Source organism: Zophobas morio, unplaced genomic scaffold (genome assembly GCF_036711695.1).
Source record: "Zophobas morio isolate AGI-343-1 ecotype UQ-CSIRO unplaced genomic scaffold, CSIRO_AGI_Zmor_V1 ptg000017l, whole genome shotgun sequence".
NCBI classification, from domain to species: Eukaryota; Metazoa; Arthropoda; class Insecta; order Coleoptera; family Tenebrionidae; genus Zophobas; species Zophobas morio.
In genome coordinates, this window is record NW_026972122.1 from 11,545,724 (window position 1) to 11,570,086 (window position 24,363).

A 24,363-nucleotide genomic window follows, 5' to 3' on the forward strand; every position below is an offset into this window, starting at 1 on the left:
CAGTGATAAGGATATCCTCCAAAACAATAACCGGTGGCAACAATAACCTGGATCATAAATATTCTAATCGATGGGTGTCAGGCGGGTGCAGAGGATATCGTTTTAATAAACCGTCATGGTTGGGAGCTGCTAAAATAAGAGCGAAAATGTGATCTATCTGTCATCGCGTTTAATGACATAATCAAAAGCTGAACGCGTTAACCTCTCGAAAGCTGGAAAAGGTAGATTCGACATGCGCCCTCTTCTAGATGGATTTATCGCAAATCAGCACCAATTTAGGTCGTAATTATTGTGCTAGAGAGATGGAGCCACTCGTGGGGACTTTTGCAAGTTTGCACTTTTTTACTGAATCTACTCTTTTGCAATAAATTGGTTAATTATTTGTTAACTAGCGTGTTAAGCTTAATGTTTGGCGAGAGGTAGTCTTGTAGTAGAACGGGGTTGTTACGTCATGTGCTGCATTGCATAGATTACATGATGTGCATGTTGATAATTCGGTATTATGCCTTGCATTCGGTTATAACGTCTTGGGCTGAATACCTCCGGCGACGAGACGCCCCCAACGTAGCACTGATAACAGGCCAGCCATTGTCACGTGGCCCTTGTCTTCTTACCTGATACGACAACTATATAGCTCCATTCAAATATTATTACATTTATAACGTTTCTAAGTTTGATGTTTGTTTCGTATCAAAATCTCATGTAACATATAAGGTGGAACATATTTATAGATGCCCTATGATCTGACGTGACTTGGTCAACAATTTCTGACGAAATACGTCTTCCAACATTCGCATCAATTGCGGCATTACAGGTCCCTGTTTCGCTAACGTTAAACGCGGGGTTTGTGTATTTTTCGGAATTTTTAATGGTGCTCCAGATAACATGAAGAAAATATGGCAAGGTGTAACAAAACCTTGCCCCCAGCAGTACATAACTAACAATTTAAAATCTGATTAAGCTGCTCCCTATTTTCTTAAATTACTTTGTTTTAAGATAACACCCTGGCAGGCCGATCTTAAGCATCCTTCAGGGAGTCGAAATCTGCGACTTTTTATCGAAATAACGCAACACTGGCTTTATGTTAGTAGGGTGCGAGTCTAGCTTAACAGCAAATAAACCTGTGCAAAGCCTTATCGGCGGCTTTCCGTTATTTATTTAGTTTGTTAAAAATATCGAACTAATAGTGTATAATCATATCGGTCACGCTATCGTGCCGTAAAATTATGAAACATAATCGTCTACAAACTAATGGATTTCGACAATAAAAAAAATCGGCGGCACGACGCACCGAGGTATTGTCCGCCGCACTCTAATAAACATTTCTGCTCATAACTGATAACGCTCCATTGATGAATATAAATAAGGCGGTGGCGGCAACGTTATCGCAGCAGTGCATTGGGGGCGGCGGGCGACAGGAGGCGGCGTCCCCGAGCGGACTCGAGCTAAGGATATTTAGATATTCTAATAGTGGCGGCGCTCGCTGATAACATGTATGGTAGTGCTGGCCTGGCGCGATAAGCGCCGCGACGGAGAGGTCTGCTGCTGATAAAGACGCTCTGCGTCGCTGTTCTGTTTCTCCGACGCGATAACGGCAGATATCGGCCGCGCCGCAGAAATAATAAGGCAGCCGGAATAAATGCGGCCTTCCGTGCACTCTCTCGACGTCTACCAACACCCACTAATCCGAAACCATAATAATTGAATTAGCAGATACGCCACTGGCGGATTGGAATAACACCGGCCGACCTGGGTCCGTGCGGACGATTGTCATGCAAAATTCCGGAATACGGATCTCTTGACGATTCTTTCCAGTTTGACGAAAACCGGAAAAAGTGAGTCTGTATCTGACCGGATAAGATACGCCACCTGACAAAATCTGTAATATGCCCCTTATGGTTGTTCCTTCTGAGAACTGGCGTCTATTGACAACCGGGTGGGAACTAGGTGAACTAGATTAAATTCTGGAAGTGATAAGATACATCATCTGGGTTTATCTTTGCAAAAATATCACACATCTTGCGTTGTGTATCGAGACTTATTGTCTTTATCTGCATGAACTAGTTTACGGTGAATCAGCTGAATCATAAAAAAATGGAAAAGTTTGATAATCTAGATTCGCTGCGGTCGCTTATCTTAAATAGTATTATTTTCGGCGAAAAACTTGACGGCGCCGGATTTTTGGAAAAATGATGCATTTGTTTGATATGTAAATATCCAATGTCTTATTTGACATTTATTCCAGTCCGTTTTAAAGTGGTTGCGTTAGATTTAATCTGTATCAGATTAAATTGGGCGAAGAGAAATTAATTTTTGGCATGAAAAGATATATTCCGTTTGACTGCAGTTGGCAATTTGGTCTATCAAGGTCAGGTCAGGTTTGAAGGTTAAAATTAATTGACATTTCTATGACGATAGAAATTTTTACGGATCAATGTGACAAATAGCCTTTGATTTTTCGTTTTTACTTCCTGAGCGCTATTTGTTCGTTTGTCTGGATGCATATTAGAAGTGGTAAACGCTAACCAAAATTTGGCTAATTATCTCTTCTAGCAATGTAATATGAATCCGTGTTGAGTTTTCCACCTAGACATCCACATTTTTAGAAAACAAAAAGTCGATTATCCCTTTCAAAAAATTGATCCTCTCTGGATAATTATATCAATGAACTCATTGTTTTCAGAATTTTTGAGGACCCGGGTGGGTTAGTTAGCCCAATACACCTTGGGCCGTGGGTTCGATTCCCGCCTTGCCTCTGGGTGTTGGGTCTGTCATGTTTCCTGTAATTGGGCCTCCGGCCTGTTGTAATTTTCATTTTGATCTTTTTAATTCCCAATTCGTTGTTTCTTCTATTGTTCGATTTTTGATATTTCGAGTTCCCAATTCTCGATTTTCCGAATTCCCGATTTTTTTTAATTTTCAAATTTTTGACTTTTCAAATTTCCAAGTTCTCAATTTCTCGATTTGAGATTTTTAGGTGTTTCAAAATTTTCCTTTTTTGGTTTTTCGAATTTTCGATTTTCAATTTGCCGATTTCTCTTTTCTCAATGTCTCCATTTTTTGATTCTGCATCTTCTGATTTTTTGATTTTTCAAGTTCTCTATTTTCGCTTTTCGATTGTTTGATTTCTCAATTTCTAGATTTTCAGTTTCTCGATTTCAGGGTGGATTTTTATTAGGCATATAATCTCCGAAAATATTGAACCGATTGTTGTCAAATTTTGTATGTACATATAGTAGGAACATCAACCAAAACATCCCCTCAAAATTTTCAAAAATAAACATTTTTTAAATTTTATAGAATAATATACTTTTACATTTCTAATTTACGAATTCGCATAGATTTTAATCACAAGTACTTTACAAAAATGTTCCTAAAATATTCTTTGCGTGTTGTATATAACCGTTCGAATGAGGTCTGCACGAGTGAGTTCGAATATCATTCTCGTTTTTTTTTAATCAAATCAAGAACGCTTTACCCCATTTTTTCGAAAATTAGTCATGTCGCTCGCGCCCGCTTATATTTAATAATAATAAAATTATTAATATTACAACAAAGCTTCACACTCAAAATAATATTCGGACTATTTTGCTTCATTACAGCTTAATTAATTAGTCAGTCCTCTCCTCTGTCGTAAGAAGAGAAAATCAAGCAAATTTCATTGTCTTCCATGCGGCCGCTGAAGATGCTTAAAATGGGAACATGCTTGGTGTCGAATTACTTCGAAGTATAAGCATAAACACTCGAAGTTAAGCATATATTAAGTGTATATTTTTGAATGGATTCAGAGGTTTTCACGGCAATTGTTATAAAGACATTTTTCGGGTTTGAACATTAAAATTTAAGGAAAATTGCAATAGGGTCCAGGTGGCGAACGGCTACTTTCGTATTTTCTCGACGTGGCCGTAGAGTATGAAGAAATAGGCCTCATGTTTCCGTTTGTCTGTCTGTCCGTCTGTCTGTCATCTGTGTCGATATCTATTAGACAAGTAATCTCCGAAACTGCAGGACGGGTTGTTGTCAAATTTTATACCGTATAGATGGTAAAACGCCAACGAAAACTTGCCCGACTATTTACACCAACAATTTGATGACGTCGCCTCAAAACTTTGCAGGATAAATGCTATTTAAATAGAACAGGTTGTTACTTGTGGAACTTTTGACACTTTTTTATAACCCCTGCAACCTTGGAAACCAAAATTCGGAAAAAGTATTAGTTCGTGGAAAAAATTGGGGTCTTTTGGTAGTTTAGCCATATCTTCTTTCTAAATGTTTCTATGTCTTTGTTTCACAGCTTCATTTGTGATTTTTTCAGTTAATGACTCCAAACTTGAGACAAGAAAAAATAGCGTCTTAACTTGAACAGCTTCATACAAAAAGTTTTGAATTTGTTACAGAAACATCGATCGAAGGAAAAATTTTTGAACAGCTTTGTCATGTAAGTATATTGACATTTTATATAATGTACTTGTTAAAAAAACATTTATACATTTGTTCTTTCGTAAATAATCCAGAGTGCAGATGTTAATATTTTGTCCTCATAAAGATTTAATGTTTTTTACCCTTTCTTCGATTTTAATTTGCAACAACTCTTAAGTTTTAAGTCCAGTAGTACAAAAAATTCCTACTAGAGACACAGATTCCATTTCTTTGTATTCTAATGTTGTTAAAGTTCGCGATGATCGACGATCTTTAGATTTAGAACTCTAATTCAGAGTCTAGATACATCTATAATAGTACACACCGAATGTTGCTGATATATATTTCCATAACAATAAAGATGATAAAAATCTAACGATAAATTGATTACTGATGAAAGTCGTCTTATAGTGACAGTTATTCGGCAAACACAATACCAGTGATATGATAAAACCGCCGCAATCACCTTCTCAGCATTTTGATAGATCATCCTCAGATATAAGTGAGGCAAGTCAAGGGTTATCACTACGATCTGCAGAATAATACTGACGTAATCCTATGTAAGTTTTCGTAAACCCGCTCCCGTTGGAGAGAGAAACAAAGGCATGCTTTATTACCCAGAGTTTCCTGGGTGTGTTATCGCTGGCTGTGGAAAAATCGCCGTATTCATAATTCATAAAGTATAACATGTGATAGAGGGATCGAGAGGATGTTCAGGGCATCTACTTATTCGCCGAAGAAACATATAGCCAGTACACATAAGAACCGATACGAGGCTTATCACAGGCCGTGTGTATAAACGTGTTCGGAATCACTTAGTTCCGACACATAAAGAACAATACCCAGAATACATCATTAGAGATTCGGGTCGTGTCTAAAGCGAAGCGATCGCTATGCTCGTAACTCGATGCACTTCCCTTCCCAGACCGGGCGACGACTACCGTTTCTTGCATTGTACATTGGCCATTTCCATTACGGGAGATTGATTTAAACGGCAACCAAAATACTTGATGGTTTAATCACATAAAGGCAATGAATCAGTTGCGGAAAAAATGGACAAGTGATGAACTGCACTGGTAAGGTGTATCTAAAAAGGAATCTTAATTGAAAAAGATCGATAAAAGGGATACTGAAAATTCTTCGTAAGTAGGCCGAAACATGTGTTCAGCGTCACAACTCCACCGAATTTCGTGGAATATCAGATAATAAGGGTGTGACCTAAAATGTATCACGGACCACAGACAACAGGTGGTCCTCGTTCTTTCATATTTTCTTTTTTGGGCTGAATCATGAGAAAGTTGCGCACTGACCTTACTCGTGTGGAGACAGTGTAAGAATGGGTGAATGATTTTAAAAAGCTGAATCAATGAGGTATTATATTACCCTCTTTTTTGTAAAAATGCGACTAAGACTAACAACAAATAAAATCGTGTCGTATTAGACGCACTTTATTTAAATCGTCTGTTCTTTCTGGTCAATTTACACTGCGATCAAGTTCCTCTACAAAAAGTCATTAATCTGACCGAAATTGTTTTCTTAATGCAAAAAAAAAACTTAAAAACCTGCGTACGATAAGTATGTAAATTAGTTACGAAATGTTAAAGAAATCAGCATTCCTTTTACTCTCACCACAATCATTTTCATCAATTAAAAATATTAGCGAGCAAAATCAGCTAGTTCAAGGTTAATACTAAAAGCATGTTTTGTCATTAGTAACGTTGTACGATAAAATAGATCTTTATCTTGGTTCACACCAATTATATTTTAATCCTTTTTGCTGACGTCTAATTGACATAATTATCACGCGTCTCCTACGCGTACGTTCAAGGAATTTTTTGTCATGAATAATTTAGAAAAAAATCAAAATTAATGGGCGTTCAAGGTTGTGCCTATTATTATTATACTGTTTTTTCGACATTTTCTAGAGTGTTTGCGATAAGTCTAAGAAAATTACTAACGACATTTTTCCTAATTGAGCACTATAATGTTACAAGATTATCATGGTTTGGTAATAAATACACTAGTTTGAAATATCTAGATAAACAAATTTTTATACAGTTTTGCTTTTAATAGGCCTCTAGGAGTTCAAGTTATTAGAAAAAACTATGAGGATTGATTTTGGCAATTTATCACACATCATGGAGCAGTTATTTTTTCGCTTGTAGAATATCGACTACGTCTCAGTTTCCTAAACATTTGAAAAGTAAAAATAAGAACTGTCCACAAAAACTGTAAAAATAAACAATGTTCATTTTATGCTTCACACTTGACTTCGTTTATCGAAAGAATTCGATTATTAAGTACGTACAGATAACCAGCATTAGCAGCGGCAGATTTAAGTATGCATTTGTGTTAAGAGAAACTTGATTGATTTTGTCTCTTCAAAACAGAGGAGAGGACTAATTAATTAATGAAGCTAGAATGATAAAACAAAAAAATATTTCCTCATTTGGCGTTAAATTTTACATTATTTTTTCTTGTCTAAAAGCAGCACGTGCGTTTTCTATTATCGAACCTACTACACGATCCTCAAAGAAAAGTCAACGTTCTAATAAGTTCTAATTTTACTAGTTCTATAAGTTGAAATTACACTTTCTTGCGTGGCTTCTCTTACGAGTGGTCTGCACGTGTTTAAATTGTAAAACGAGTTCATATTCAAATGAAAATCTTAAGTAGAATCTAGCGTAATGTAATTATAGTCATTAAGACAGTGTCTATGATAATTATCAAATGCTTTCTAAAGATTAATCAATTAGCTTGATTTATGTAGATATCAATAACCCATTAAAGCTTTAAGGCGCAGTTCTTATCAAGCCGCTTTTTTTCAACTTATATTCCACACACTAAATCTCGTTTTGATTCGAATTTTTCATTCGGCCCGAGATAACATTTCTTTTGTTGTAAACTCCTCAATATCTCGGAAACCCGCATAACGTAGCGACCGATACGGACGAAAGCAATCTGAGATGATTTTTGTCCGTTAGTCTTCTCATTATGGGTCAATAATTAGTCTGCGAGTTCCATCAAAGCTCTCGATATCGCTTTGAGTCGGAGCAGACCGCGACAGAGCTTTATATCTCCCTCTTCGTCCAGAAGAGATACCACCAGCACCAGGCTCCGCTAATGCGATCCACAGATAACAATGTACTCAACTCGTGGAACTTTTATAAATCTGACAGGCGATAAGTCAATGTATTTACATGAGCCACTCGGTTACGCCACCCCTTCGCCGCCTCCGCGTCTTCTTATCCGTCACGAAAGGGAGCGATCGACGAGATCCCACCAGACAGTGACAACTTGGCAGGCGTCCTTTGTGGCGAAGGAAAAATGAGCGGTATTGAATATTTATGATTCAACTTTTCGGGGATTATCTTGTCTTTTTTCCGAGATGATGAGACCGAGATTATTAACGCCATATGGAGGTACAAAGAGGTAACCGCGAAGTCAAGAACTCCTCATATGCTGTTAATTCTGCACCGAAACCCCGATCTGAAGATAAACCGCGCCGTTAAGATATGCATATTGCGATTGTTGTTGAGATCCGGTGTTGCTTCCCATTCCATCTTTACTTAACCACAATACATTGTATGTGGGTACATACGCAATGTCTTATCAGACACGGGATCGTTCAAGTACGAAAACCACCCAAGCAGGCGACTTATCTTTTTACAAGTTTAACATACAAACTGTATGTCAAGGAGAAATTTACAGTCAAAACCGTCGAACCTGCTTGCAGATAAATTATTTATGATTTTTTTTTGTATCAATTATTTATTTGACTTCACCACAACGATGTGTCGTTAAATATTGGTATTTGATGGGTTTATCGCGGCCAACATCGCTTTATTGCAGGCTGATAGGCAAAACATACATCGAAACCGTTGACACAAGATAAAAGACTCACCGGGTATCTTGTTTATGAGAAAACTTTACGACGACGCATTTAAATCATCATACAGAATAATATTTTAACGGTTGAAAACGCGTATCAATAATGCCAGGTGTCGATCCACCGATTGGTGATATCATTAATATAATATTTAATTTTCCGAAAATATGAGACCAAGGTTACTTTTTCGGTCTATACGCACAATGGTGTTGTACATTATAATGCCTGTGTAAGCATGTTAATGATAAAGTATTGAGAAATACATATATTGCAAAATACCTTTTTTTATTGCGTCATACATTGTTCACAGTGTTTTATACACTAAGAACAATTATAAAAACGTTCGCCTTTTAATTTCTTTATTGTTTAGTTAATAGTTGATATCTACATGTTCGAACGTTTTGAGCGTCGAATTAATTATGAAATTATGTAGTAGACATTTTCTGTTTTTAAAAAACCATTTTTATGTATAAAACATGAAATTTTGTTTGAGATATAGGTAAATCTTTCAAAGAAAAAAATATTTTTTAAAAATAATAAATATCATCACCATCGATTACGATGTGAATTTAAAAATACTAGAAATACTTAAGTTTTTATAAGTGATTCGCCTTAAATATGACATGAACAACTCTTATTTCCTCTGCTACTATGGATAGCTATTAAAAACATGTTATGTTCAAGAGCGATGGTTTATCAGTCATTATCAATAAGTATTGATACGTTCTCAGGACCAACCATGGAACGTACAATATAATTAGTTCTCACTTTCAACAACGACGATCTCTGCACAATCTTATGACACAAAACAATAAAATCCAAGAGTGCCTATTTTTCATTATAAGATATTAATTAACTCAGTATAAAGTGGCTGACTTGTAAGTAGTTAAATTATTGTTTTGCTGATAATCACCTCAATCTGACAACCGCACTCATTTTTTCCGAAAAGTACAACGCAGTTCATTTTTTAAATAAGCAACGTATTTTTTCTGTGATCCTACCCATGCATAGTACGGTCCTTAGTGTGTGGTATTCACTATTTCAAAACGGGAACTATAGTCGACATTTATTAAAAGTTTTCAGCACCACCGAAGAAAACCAACACGTTTCCATTGAATTGTATGACTCCGCTGCACACTATAATAGGTTTCTAAACCACAATAACTTTACTTATCGGGTGATTTCGTTAATAAAATAACACCTGTAAATCATTAGGTGCTTGTTTTGTGCGCGATAATGTGACTTTTTCTATTGTGTCATGTGTGCAATTCAATCATAAAACTTTTTTTGTTAATGTTCAGTGCATTCATCATTCACTAGATTATATATTACTGATTTTAATAGAACTACAGTCGAACTTCAACAAGTAGAATCTGGAAAGGAGCGTAGAGTTATTTCGAATTAAAGAAACTTCGAAGTAAAGAAAAAACAACTTTATTAGAAACTGAGTTTTGTTATGAGGGATGCTCCCAAACTAATGTATGTCAATTTAATTTTTTTGCTATTTGTTATACATATATAATTTGTTTAAGGCATTATTCTTATTCAGTAAAAAATATGTCTGTATATACACAATGAATGAAAAATCCTTAGTGTTACTATATGACTAAATGAAATTGTGCATATTTAGACTAGCAACGGAATTTCCAGGAAAACTCCTATCATAATTGCCATTGCTGAGTAATCGAGTAAAATGGTCGAGTTGGAAGTTCCTGAAAATTTACTGGGAAAATTTTTTCAATTTAAATAAATTTTCATGTCAATTTGATTGAAATCCATAGGGAACATAGTCACGTACGAGTTATAGAGAAATTCGACTAATGGAAGTTCGATTGTAATATGTTATGTTCTTCAACAACGTCTCAAATGTATTTAAACTGCTTTTTATCTAATCATATTATACCCAGAGAGTAACAAAAAACACGATCGAAGAGAGCCCTGGATTTCTGAAAGTTTGTCTTTAAACGTTGCATTTTCAATTCAAACTTTAAGTGATGGTAATCTGACAAAACAACTATTCTATCAAAGACAAACCTTCAAAAAATAACAAAAAATCTCCTCTTATCCGTGCATTTTAAAAATGCGCTGTAATTACTTAAGCACCTAAAAAAAGAATTCTTAACGTCTGGTCCATAATGATAAATCCCTCCCAATCAGATAAAGCGAAAATAAATATAGCAACGGCGGTAATTTGGTATGTACGGGAACACGCCGTATATTACGTCGGGAACACACGTTGGGCAGGTTGCAGAGTTAAAGCGTTACGTTATCTATCGGCAGCACCGTAATCAGAATTACATGAAGAGACCGCGCATGGAGACCACAATGATTTATTATTTTTATCTGGCGTTTAGAAAAAAGTGCTGCAGATTACCTGGGCCCCTAATGATCTGCCATTAGTGGCTTCCAGACTCGGCTCCGGTCGAACGTTCAAAAACTCCAGATATACTCTTCCGATTCACACATCCGAATGTGTATAAACATCGATTACTTTGCTTCCCCTGAATTTCCAACTGATCGCTGAATTGTGAAGCGCGTTCAATCATATTTCCTACTCCAAACAACCTGAATTTATTTGTGCCTATTTGAGACGCGGCAATTATATTCACTGCCTTCGCAAAGGGATGGTTGTTGATCCGGCTCGAAGGAGCACGAGCATGAACAAGTAGAATTTCGTGTACACGCTGAATGCACTCGATGGAGTCGTGGAAAGTATGAATATTCATACAATGCGTATATTTCTTAGTAGAGCATTTTCCCATGGAGTGATAAAAGAAACAAAAATGCCTATCGTAAATGATAAGTGTTGTAAAATAAGCATATACTTTTAAATTCTGACACGTGTAGTTCAAGAGTAAACAAAAAAATATTTGCAAATTAAAATTGCGATAAGATAACGATTGAGAAAATCTAGTTTAGGGAAATAACTGGTGCACAATGCTAATATGTAGCTAATTAAAGTTATTGGTTATTAATTAAGAGGTGACAGCGAAAATTTTTGGCAAGGTTTTATTCTTTAATATCATGATTATGATCTTGATAATACATGACCACCAATAGATAAAAACTTGTTTATGTATATATCAATCAGGGTACACTAGCACCGAACATTTCTGATTAACGCGAATAATATTAATCTTGAAAACAATCAGAGATAGATAATTAAAAAAAATGGATAATATCGGAGATTAAAGTGGATTATTTTATTGATTTCTGGCTATATCTTTATGATAATCATCATGAAAACAATATTCCCTGACGCGCCGATAATCCATTTGAAGAATATTTCCTGTGGTGTTATTTATCTGGTTTTCGAAAAATTTTCCCGAAAATATCACTCCGGTAATGACAAATGCACTAATGTCGATAAATTGCCGCAGATACGAAACACGAACGTCAAGATTTATAGAGTTGTGAGGTATTTGCGGCAGAATGTATAAATCAGTCGGTAAAGAAGCGAGTGTAAGAACCGGCAGAGCGTGATTCACATTACCGACCGAGTTGGCGTGATATAGGAAGGAACGTCTCTCGTAATCATTTTTGCTATGCCATTGTGATATGATATATATACCCCGGTCTATCTGATTGTGCTTATCATTGTCTGCAGGGTGTTATTACCGCACCTCACACGCCGCGACGCCGAAAGCCGGGATCCCGGCGTGCTGTAGAAAAAGACAGAGACGCTCCGTCGCGACGATTATTACGTACTCATATAAGCGGGCTTTTTTGTCGCGCGCTCCTTTCGTTGGATATAAATTTGTTAACTGCAATTTATCCTTGTCGAGTCGGCGGTAAAAAGGACTTCATTTGTACTTCAGGAGCTGAAAAAGCCGTAACGACGATCACGTGGACGCAGACTTCAGATCCACCACCAAAACAAACAGATAAATCCGATAAAGCCGCGAGGAAACAGAAACGCAATTTATAAAGTCAATATACAAATAATGAGGGAAGATTAAAATGTTTGCATAGAGCAGCACATATGTCGCTTTTTACAATGGTAATACGTAGCTGTTGTGGACTTACCATAGAAACCACTCTTCTTGATCCTAGCAAACTTGTGCGAACCGGATCGCAGATACCGGTTCATCAGAAGTTTGGTAGGACCATGTCCGGTCTGCCAAGTACTGCACGTGTCTAACATTGTTCACTTTTCAAGTTATCCACTTCCGAACTAATGTTTCAGGGCGGTCAAGTCCGTACGACACATCCAAGAACAGTCTGATGCAGAGTATACTCATAGCCGAAACTAGTTGGCAAATATCAACTCTACTACTAAACCGTTGTAACCGATACCTCACCTTTATATAAGTTTCTTATCGAGTGATAAAGCGATAAGGGATATTAGTTTTAAGATGCGTCTTCACAAACAACTCTCAAGCGACCACTTTTCTCCAAAAAAAAACCTTATTTGAAAGCTGCTGATATAACACAACCCACATTTCCAAAAAACTATAGCCAATACTACAATTTACAATACTTTGACGTTTGTTATAATAAAAACATATTAATTTTTGTAAACACTGCAAAATCAAAAAATACACACAAACGATATAAGTAAAAAGTACAATAATCTTGAAAGAACAGAATTTTTTGTCCAAATAAATCAGCATTTGATCCCTAGAGCCGGATCACCCGTCACACAACGTAGGTAACACACACTGTTCTCAGGAAATTATAATTATTACCAAATTATCACATACATGTTTTTCTAAACCTTGCAGATAACACATTTCTTAAGCCTTCAAAGCCTCTAACAAACTTTGGTAGTTGCCTTTGCCGCAGTAAATTTCCCGCGTATTAGAATAATTAGGCGTTTTATTTTGAATTTCCCCGTAACAGTGGCGTATATTTTTACATTATCGAGTTTTTAATCTCTCCGTTCCGTGAATGCGGTCTCATATGAAGCAGGGGTGTAAATAGGGTTGGCCGCTGATAAGCTGATAGGAATGTTATTCCCTTTGATAACAACAACCTTGGGAACGACCGACAACTGTCCCATAAAAGCAAACATCGTCCTGATATTACGTATGAAACCGACGATTAAAAAAATACAAGCTTTTATAATAATTAATTTTGTGACAAACGAGCGCCACGAGAAGAAAATAAAGCGATAACAATCACGATTGTTAGTTAGATTAAATTGTGAAACCAATGTGTGCTAATCGAGTCGTTTGTCTTTTTTGATGTTTAAGATTATAAAAAATTCCATCAGATAAGATAAACGTGAGTACATCGTAACATGTATGTGTGAAGTAAATAAATAATAAAAGTGAATTTGCTTTTTTGGTAATCTTGAGCAAGTTTTCTTATAGTGACAAGTTGAAATAAATAGAGGTCTAATGGTCTTTTTAGAGAACTGAACGTAAGCTGTTTTTGTCGTTTCTCACGGTTAACCTTGCGGAATCATCTAAAAAGATAATTGAACTATTTCCTATCGGGACATCTAAATTAAGTGCGAGATATAGTAATCCAACTGAAACCAGATCGATCTAATAGCTACTTGGAGTATGTCCCCTGATAATATCATGAATCTTGATCAACGGTTCAAAATTTAATGAAAATAACAACTATAACAGAATAACAACCATGCTATCGACGTTCAAGCACTTTTGAAACAAAAAAATACTTTATTAAAATATAATAGAATGTTACCAGATGTGTTTAAAAATCAACGTTTGATATTTATCTGGTGTGTTATCTTCGTGATTTGAATATCTAAACATACGAGTTCAATTAAAAAAAAAACTATTATTGAGCAATAAATAACTATCTGTCACGTAATTTTTCTGTTATGTATGAAAAATAAGGCACGTTTAAATTCACTTTGTACAAGGCACTTTTTTGGTTAACTGTGTATGCAATTTTTGCAACGTTAATAAAATAAAATATTGAATATAATTGTTAGAAATTTAGTTTAAAATGCCAAAGTGCTTGGCACATATTAGTTGACAGCATTTTTCATTTAAGATCTTTAAAAATCAACAGTAAATTCTTGTCAAAATAGCGGCGATTGTCACATAATGCCATTACCAACAGAGAACGTATTACTAATAATATATGCAGCTTGTATATCCCGTATTTTTGATTTGACAAATAAATGCTTTAGTACGTATCTGAATTATCAATGTTTAAATTGATTGATGTAGATTAATTATTGCATATTTTGACGAACCATTGCATATTTTGTCGGTTTGAGAATATGTATGCATATTTTTATGTGTTTTACTTTGTCATTTGAAAAAAAAATTCAAACTACCTCTTTTCTGAAATATACATAATGCATATTTTTTAATATGACTGTTTTAATTTGTTTTTGTCTTGAAATAGAAAAAAATTAGATAACATGTGAGCACAAGTTCCAAATATCACAATGTTTCAGTACAGAAAGTGTCAAAATCTCCACGAATCAAAACTGTAGCAAATTTCCTTGAAGCAATCTCGTGCCGGAACTTCAAAGAAAAATGAGTAGTAAGTATTTAATTCAGATGTATAAAAAGTGATGCTTAATGGCAATATTCCCCTTAAAAAGTTGCAAGACCCTTGTTTCAAATCCTTTTAATGAAAATATTGTTGAGTGTTATACCTGACGAAATTTTGCTACGAAAAAATGATGTACCAGATATTTACAACGAGACTTTTCTGTAAATAAAAGAGATACTTAATAAAAGTACTGGTTACAACCTCTTAGAAAATATCGGTTTAATTTTAATTAATATTAAGTGGCGAATCACTAGTTATTAATGTAGAATTAAGTCCGGGCATTACTAGTGCGTTAAAATTTCAGCGCTTTCCAAATTTACAAAAAAAGTATTTTTCTTAAATTCAGAGACGTTATGAAACAACACTTTGGATTGCTACTTGAGATAAGACATAAGCTTCATTTTGATCTAACAAATTTTACTGTAGCATTATAAATGGTACTAGAATGACAAGGTAAGTGGAAAATTTTCTTTTAAAACAAATTATTCTAGACATGAAAACAAGAAAAATGATTTTTAGTATGTATGCAGTTGAGACAATGCTACTGCGCTCAAATCTTGGGAAAAGAAGTATATTTGAAGAAAGCAACCTTACAGACTGTATTGATACTGTCAACTAGATCGCTCGAAATGTTTTTTGAAAGAACACTAAATAGTGAAAAGTCATCCAGAAATTTAAAAAATTTATAATCAAATTTTGATAACAAATCTGACAATTCTATGAAATTACCTTGATAAAGAGAGTTTTGTGATTCGTCATGATTTCGAAATGTTTGTTCTTATGTAGCTAAGAAAACTATTAGGAGTATTATATATAGATTACCTAAAAGTTTAATAATGTGCCTATTTTTTTAACTGCCTTATTCTGCTTTCAAATATATTCAGGATAGGCTGAATTAACAGAACTCAGTATAATTTGATTTCACTTTTCAAGTGATTTTTAAATCCAATGAGGCAAATTCTTCTTTTTTTAATTTCTCGTGTTTTTATTTATAAACCGCCATCGACATGTTGTATATCCCTATAACCTATAGATTCCAAAGAGGAATTTCCAGCCGTTGCAAGGTACTTCACGATCAGTGGTACCGGGCAGTATTCATTTTTTATCACGTGTGAATAAATCAGTTAATGTTGTGTATATAAGTGTAAACAAATTATTATTCAAGTTTGTTGTTTTCATATAACATCATAAAATTCGCCATCGTAATTTATTAACATTTTTTATCCTTCGAGCCGAATTAACATTTTGGTCCGTCGAACCGGATTGATTGATATGATTAGAAAAATTATTTATTAATTTTAGTACCGCTATTTTCTATAAATAATTATAATTCAAGCATTTTGACATAATAATTATTTCCTTTACCAGTAGTCATATTCATTAACATAATTACCTACTTATTAATAAAACAACATCTACCTGAACTACTTGAACATGTAGGTATCGAAAATATAACTAGTTTAAAACCAACCGTATATTGAAAAGTATTGGTTTTAGAAGGTTGGAGAATTCACTAAGATCAGAAAGACAAAAATATCAAGTGTGAAAAATTCTTATTATTCTCTCCATTTTTCATTTATGTCACATTTCGCGATTTTCTTAGATGTCCTATTTTTCTTTTGTCAGATGGTTTAAACGGCCATTTTTGTGGGATATCTATTTACATTCTAAATAAGAAGTGGTGGATCTATTTGTTGTCATTTCCTAATATGGTAAAACATCTTAGGCAGTCCATTACAATTAAGTTTCGTGTAGTTTCTTTTTTATTTCAGTATTTAACCTCCAAACTTCACAAAGTTCTTTAGTTCTTTTAGTTTAATTTTGCAGTCAGATAGTACGCACTAGTCACTTTATTCTCGCTATAGAACTGTATGCCTTTTCTAGGTTTACAAACAGGCTATGAATTTCCTCCCAAGGGTTTTTTCTTGATCAGTTGAAAGAATGAAATCACTTTGGTTTTCACAAATTTTATCATCTGTTTGTACTGATAGTCGAACTTTGGTTATCTTTCGAAAAAATTTACACATGGTACTACTAATACCTAGTTCTGCACCATTTTTTGAATCGATTTTTTTTCTTTAACCATAAATTTACCAGAGTCGTAATCCATTTAAGAGAAGTGCCCACCTTTGGCTCCTATGTCATTATAAATACATTTTCAGGACGTAATATTTCTATTGTTAACAAATTTTTGTTATGAAATTTTAAATACATATAACATGTCCACAACTTTCACTATACAATGCTGGGTCAGTTTTTTTTAAACAGTGTATGATCATTTTTTTTTCATTTGATTGAAATTTTGGATTACGTATTTTTAAAAATCAATATTTCAGTTATTTATGGAAATTTTGGAACGCAGTTTCCATCACTGTTTTCATGTTACAAAACTCTAGAAACCGTACCTCATACATTGTAGACCTCTTTTTTTATTTATTTGTTTAGTTTGGTCAAAAAGAGAAGAACATAACGGGTATAATAAGTATTCTGACATAAAATTCATAAAAATTCAGTAAGTTAAAATATTTCTAAAATTTGACCTTTACACTGCCAAATTTTTAAATTTGAATAGTGAAATTGAAATGAGAAATATCCCTCATTGCACTAAGCAATTGAATCCAAGGATAATTAAAATTGTTATATGAAGTGAAAGTTTTTGGCTTGTTATGATTGAAAATTGACATTATTTTCCTATTTCTAGGAGGTGAAAAAGTAAATTAAAATTATCTCTACAACAAGACAAATGAAATAAAAATTCTTTTGCGTCCAACTGTCAACAATTTTGATTTTAAGAGGAGTGCCTTTTAAAAAGTTGGACATACTTAGAAAGCATGGGATGCTGGATATTGTATTGGGGTTTTTACTTACGTAAGGTGATATGAATTGTGTGCAATCCTTACCTGTAACAACAAAATACAAAGTTAAACTTGATTAAACACTAGAAAATACATGACAATTGTAATATCAGGATTAATAAAATAACAAAAACAGGTACACTTATCGAGTTATCTCCAAAAACGAAATGTACGTGCTTACAATAATAATAATAATCATCATCATCTTTGAAACAGATTATAGTAGTGGTTTTCCAAGGTTTAATATATAATTTTTTTGTAACTGCAATTACCATATAAAATTACACATCTACTACTTGATGTAATTCATGATCACATATTCTACTGACTCTACATTAGTGCATCTTCCATAAAAATATCACATACAAGTAGTACCTAGATATTAATTATTATAAATAACAAATTAACTTCGTTAGTTAATTTTATACAATAGACGTTCGTATTATCAATATTATTATTATCTACTAGGTTCTCGTTTGCCACTTATTTTTATCTATCAAACATCTATTATTTGCTGATTATTACAATTGTTGTAAAATGAACAGTTAAGTGAACATCGTTTTTTTTGCAATCTGAATGAATAATCACAACAACAGATGGTGCATACAATATGCACTCTTCTTTTATCGCCTCTCATCTTATTTCACAGTCTATTTAGACCAATCTTCAATTAATTTATATTAATATATCAATTTTGCCAATCATCGCAGCAAATGAACACTTTTTGTTCACCAACCTCTCCAAAACCTTCAACACATGTATGTAATTGGCTCAGTAGGACAACCATTTAAAGAAGTTGCCTCAACCTAGCGAAGTGTTTTTCTTCGTAAAGTAGCGTCATCGAGTCTATCGCGAAAAGTATCGGTGTCATGCAACGGAAGTTAAAATCGGGGTTTTAGGAAAATTCATCAGTTGCGAGATAGCGTCATACAATATTCCCATCCTACTCATAAAATTGACCGATAACAATCAAAGATTTGCCAATTTGTGATAAGCAAAGAACAATGGCATCGTTTCGACCAAGGCAAATAATAATAAAAAACGAGTTCAGCGATATTTTTAGTGCGGTGGTCTGAATATTCAAAAATGCAGAAAGGTTAGGTGTATTAAAATGGGGGAATTAGAGGGACAAGCGGAAGTAGGGAGGAGGTGAAAAAGAACAAGACAGAAACAGAAATTTAGTTCAAGTTTTGGTTGGAGATATATTTTGTGACTGACTCATTTTCAGACATAAACTTATACGTCAAACGTTTTTAAAGCATAGTTAATGAGAATTTAGAAAAACAATAGCAGTAATAAATTTATGACTAACTGCTACTATATTGTATGAAACACTTGCGTGGATTGAGATAGCCGCGTTGTATACTTCTTCAAAACTTGTCTAGTTAGGAAAACAGACATCAAAATTTTCGCAGCATATTATACAGGGCATGACTTCGCTTTCCGGGATACCCCTCGTAAAAATCGTGTACGGATCTCCAGTGGTTGGAATGAAGTCCCCAGAGTGTTAATGGAAGGCCAGACTGTTCGATAAAGATCGCATATTTCTTTATCGTGCGTGGAGGGCGCAGCAAACAAAAACACTGGTTGAATTCTCACACTCACTGGCTCGTCCATCATGGTCAAATTAACAGGGCTTCACGCTGCCTCCTTATACCTTTTTAATATCACGTTTTGGGAAAACGACGGTATCTATCGGCCTAAATCACCGTCATCAGTCCGGGTTTCGGCCGGCCTTGTTTATTTTAATGTTTACGGGTTCATAATTTGGTCGAACCAGTTCCATTGATGTTATCTCGCCATGTAGGTGGCTTGTACCTCGAAGACCGTTCTTGGCTTAAATATTATTGCCTTAATGTCCCAACAAATTGAAAATGGCTCTGTTAGGAACAGATTTATAAGTAAGGTCTGACCACCGCCGAAATGAGGTGGAGAACGTTTTGTAGGCAGTATTTACCACCAACGGTCTATATTAAAAAGAGCAAGACTAATCTTTATTGCTTCGTTTATAGGACCTACCTGTAAATCTGGAGACTTATGGTTAGATGTTGAATATTAGCACTGTGACGCAGCCGTTTTTCACGGTACCTTGTAATGTGGTCCTATATTCGTATAAAACTTAAAAAAATAACTTTTTCTGATTAGTTCGGAGATGTGTTCCTCATGTAAGTATTTTCATTTTTGTTCTATGATATGCTGTGTGATTTAGGTGATTGTCAAATTAAAAGCATATCGGCCGTGGGACACTATAAGTACTACTTACATACGTAAAATTTGCTATAGTGAGAAATGTATATGTTATGTGAATCGTAGGTATACGTTTTTACAAGAATTATTTTTCTGCCCCTTTTGAATTTTGCACAATTATGAAAATTTTATCTTTTTTAAAAGTTGAACGCTTTTTTACAAAGTTGTCTTTTTTAGCTGGAGCTGGAATAATATAAAAACTGAAATGTAAGTACTTGAACTTAATTTTGCAACTGTGCTAAATGTAGTTTAAGTTTAAGTAGATTTAAACCACTTTTTGAAAATTAGGTTGCCGATCACCAAAACAAAAGTGCCTCGTGAGTTCACAGTAAGAGAAGAAAATTTCAGAGGCTTAAACGTGGTGAACATCCTTGGCAAATAGCGCTCACCTCATATTTCTCATCAGAGATTTTTTGTAAATTACAAAGAGGGAAGATGTATCTTGCAACCAGTGAATATCAATACCTTCGGTGGCCTTCCAAGTAAAATCGCAAATGGAACAATATACCGGCTATTGTTTCCGAAGGATTTCAGCCTCTTCGTTGGGCGACGCTGGAGTGGATACGTGGGTTATAAAGAGACATGGTACTTGCAAATTGTTAAATATAATTGAAGGATACATGAATGCTTCTTTGAGAACAAAAAGAAGATATGATGCAAGTTGATTGTGGGTGGAGAAGACAAAAAAACTTTCAGGTTGCGAAAAAGGTAAACTTATTAAATTGTTATTACTTCATCTTCAGGAATTCAGTGAAATGTTCCCATATCAGATGAAGTGCGTGCATCTTCTGGAAATGGTGTTTGTTTTTCTAATTTATGGAACTGCAGTTTTTATTTTAATTCTAAATAAAATTTTCTCAGACATCATAAATATTAATTTTTAATATGGACACCAGTTGCATATGAGAGTTTAATTTAGCACTAGTCATAAAAGGATGCCTCATTTAGCACTTAAAATGATAACAAAATGTCATATTGATTCAAACCTGCAAAAATTGTAGTAATTAAATTTTATTTTAACTTGATCCAGATTATTGGTTATTTATTATTCTAGTTGTAAAGAGGAAATCAACCTTGACGATCTTTATTGCTAAATTAAAGTGAGATTTTCAGTTCCCACCTACTTACCTACGTTACCAGCGTTTTTTTTTTCGCCTATAATAACATAATTTTCTGGTAGGAAAAAAATGCTGATGACGCCATACTATAACTATGAGAAGACCTACCATAAACATCTAATAATAGAAAAATTGGTCGAAGGTTAATTCCACAGAACTTCCCTTGCCCTTGAAATACACTCCCAACAAATCCCGTTTTTTAAAAAATTACAAAATTTGATTTTGCGTTTTTTGTTTCTTGAAATCACTAGCGTAAATAACACCCTCGCAGTTTCTGCGCAAGGGGGTGCAAAATTCAAGTGCGGATAATATTAAATGTATTTAAGACAGATAAGATAACCAACGGGAAAAAATGTATTCCCAATTTCTCCATACATGCTTAACTTCAACTGTTTATGTTTATACTTGGAAAGAATTTGACTCTAAGCACTTTCAGACAGCAAACATCAGCGGCAACATTTATGTTTAAGGAAAATGAAATTTGATTGATTTTGTCCATAAACACAGAGAAGGGGAATAATTAATCAAGCACGCTTGGTTTTTTTTCCCAAAAAACTGGATATGTAAACGCTCATAACTTTGAAGAACTTGTAAGATGACCTCGCCATTTGGGGGGAATGCTGTAATTTTTTTGATTTATGACGAAATATTCCAAAATACTTGGCGAAAACTGTGATTGGAGCTAAAGAAAATAGATATTAAAGACATTTTTGTTATACGCTATTCTGTTCCTTTGTGACTTTATGAGCAAATCGCAAACGGTCGATACCTGGTATAGCTGCTTTCAAAATAAGAGAGTAAAACTACCTGGAAAACTGATTGACTTTTAGGGTTTTCCAACCCTAAGCGGTAGATGGGCCAATAGGAATGATTGACAGCTTGTACCAGGTATAATGGATTAAGCTTATGGCCCTATTATAATATCCTAAAAGTCAAGTCAGTTTTCCACGTAGTTTTACTCTCTTATTTTGAAAGCAGCTATACGCAAGGATACATCTACCTAAATTGGAAATCTTTTCCACGTTTTAGGGTTTGTATAATGTTGGAGTCCCATTTTCACAGTATTATCTGTACAAAATCAAAAGATGTTATTTAAAAACTCACTTGAAACATACGCATAGTATGCTTTTTTACCTGCAGTTTTATAATCCTAGCCCTATTTAAAGATCATAACTGAAAATACCTCTAAACAGATAAGCCGGTCCTGCTTAGGAGAAGCGTGCCTGTTAAACACAACAAAGAGGTCAAACCCAAGTCTGAGGTGGTGTCATAAATTTCCATCTAAGCTGTATTATTCGTTGCAAGGGTGGTGAAGGAGTCAAAGTCGTAAAGCTACTATTTTCGGGGATGACCTATACATAGCTATAATAAAAAAATAAAATTCGAAGAATCAAATTTTATGATTTTTTTATTTTAACTTAAAGGTGTTACGTATTATGAAAAAAAATTAAATTTGCAAAATGAAGTTATATAATTTATTTAAGAAGTTAGATTTGTTTGAGTGTGTGTAAAGATTATCGTCACCTCAACATTTCGCAAACAAAATAAGCAGAGTGGTTTGTTCCTTTATTATTTAAGAATTGTGTTATGTCAAAAAATTAAAATTAATTAAATACATCTATATCAAAAAACGCCCTCAGTTGGTGTTTTATCGCATTTATTAAAGTTACTACAGATATTCCCCTCAAAAATTCTGTGACGTCATTTCAGTATGTAAATAAACCTTAAAAATACGGCCCAATATAATACAATACAATTGGTTGTATTATGTTGTACGATAGTAGAATTATTTATTTTAAAAATCTCAATAAGAGTACCAAATTACAGCGTAACACTACACTAAATTTAAGTCTATTTATAATTTATACGTATTTAGTTATTATACTTATGCGGAAAAAACGAAAATGGCCATCGGTGTTTAGTTTTATTTTTGTTTTCGTTATGCGGAAATTGTATTTGCTCTAAAATTAGTGTCCTATCCATGATTTGTCTTTACACAATTGGTTGTGAAAATACCTATAATATTTATCATGCGTTTCAACCCATATAATAAAATTATTGACAAAAGTAACGAGAACAGAAAACATAGTATAAGAATGCTATCACTAAAAAAATATTGTGATATAGGTAATAGTGTGTACACTGCAAATCTATAATTTATTTATTATTTACTTTAGATAGGAAATATTCAAAAGAAACTTTGTGAAGACTAAATATTTGTAAAATTTTAAATAAAAAAAGACGTATATACAATGAAGCATTTCATATAACAGTTTTGATATCATAGACTTTTGATAACGTACCTATCTGAGTAAACATCGACATAAGAAATGCACACCTTCTTTATTCTAACACGAAGTTATTGCGAAATTTGTTTCCTGTACTGATTACTTACTATCAGTACCAAAAGCGTCGAACTAAAAGAAAATCGACAAGAATCAGTATTACAAATATCATTTTCCACATGACAGCACAACCATAAAGTAATCAATAAGCACGGTGTTGGCCGTAGACCACCTCCACGTTACCACCAACACTATAACTCAGCGCATTTAAATTTGTCTTAAGCTTGCAACATTTAAAAATTTTACTGCCTCACATGAATATGAGAAAGTTACGATGATAGCAGGAATTTAAACAGCCCACCGCAGCGTCGTTAGTCGAGTAAAGATAAAGATCTCGTAGCAGTTCTTCAGATATTTAAGTGGCGAGCTTTTCGAAACAAAAACTGTTAAAATCTGAAAGGCGAGACTCGGCTTGAAGAATTCCTCGGCGATGGTGAGTGCGCGATGCATTCGAAACGGACCAAAGCGGATAGAATTAGATCGGTATCGTGCTCACCACGCCACCAAAAACAAACAAAAACCCACGAGCTGATGGCATACTATGGGCTTGTTTCCGCCCATCGAGATCATTCCGTCAGATCCTCTTTTAACACACATCATCAAAACGATGCGCAAACTGATTTATCGATCCGAATCTACAACAAACCGATTTCGGGGAAAAAAGCGTGAAAAATTCATGGGAAAGCGGGACGGAAAACCCGGACATGTGTGATTTTCATTTCTGAAAAGCAGGTAGGTCCGGGATTTAGAAGTGAAGTGAAATCAAGAGAAATGATGAAGATGTCAAAATATTTACGCTATATTTGGGAATACCAAACAGAAGTGACACATTTTATAATTGTCGTATGATTTATAATGCTCGAACTCGAAGGATCTATTTGTGTTTAACTTCTGGAGCATAAACTCAGGAAGTATTGTAATAGGGATCGTCGAATAGCATGGTAAACCTTATTTAAATTTTGTAAAATAATATATTACTGTACATGTGTTTAAGAATTCGCCTTGGT

The 24,363-nt window shown here is 34.3% G+C and overlaps 1 protein-coding gene across 3 annotated transcripts in view; it reads right to left on the bottom strand.

Moving 5' to 3' along the window:
• The window catches only part of LOC135130324 (zinc finger protein ush), a 249,252-nt gene that overhangs the window by 23,579 nt on the left and 201,310 nt on the right, over positions 1-24,363 (bottom strand). Inside the window, exon 1 of one of the 3 annotated variants that reach the window (XM_064057687.1) lies at positions 12,335-12,599. The exons of the other annotated variants lie outside the window; for them this stretch is intronic. Coding sequence (XP_063913757.1) covers positions 12,335-12,452 — 118 coding nt within the window. The 5' untranslated portion in view covers positions 12,453-12,599. Of the gene's footprint in view, positions 1-12,334; positions 12,600-24,363 lie in introns of those variants that run through there. 3 annotated transcript variants of the gene reach the window in all.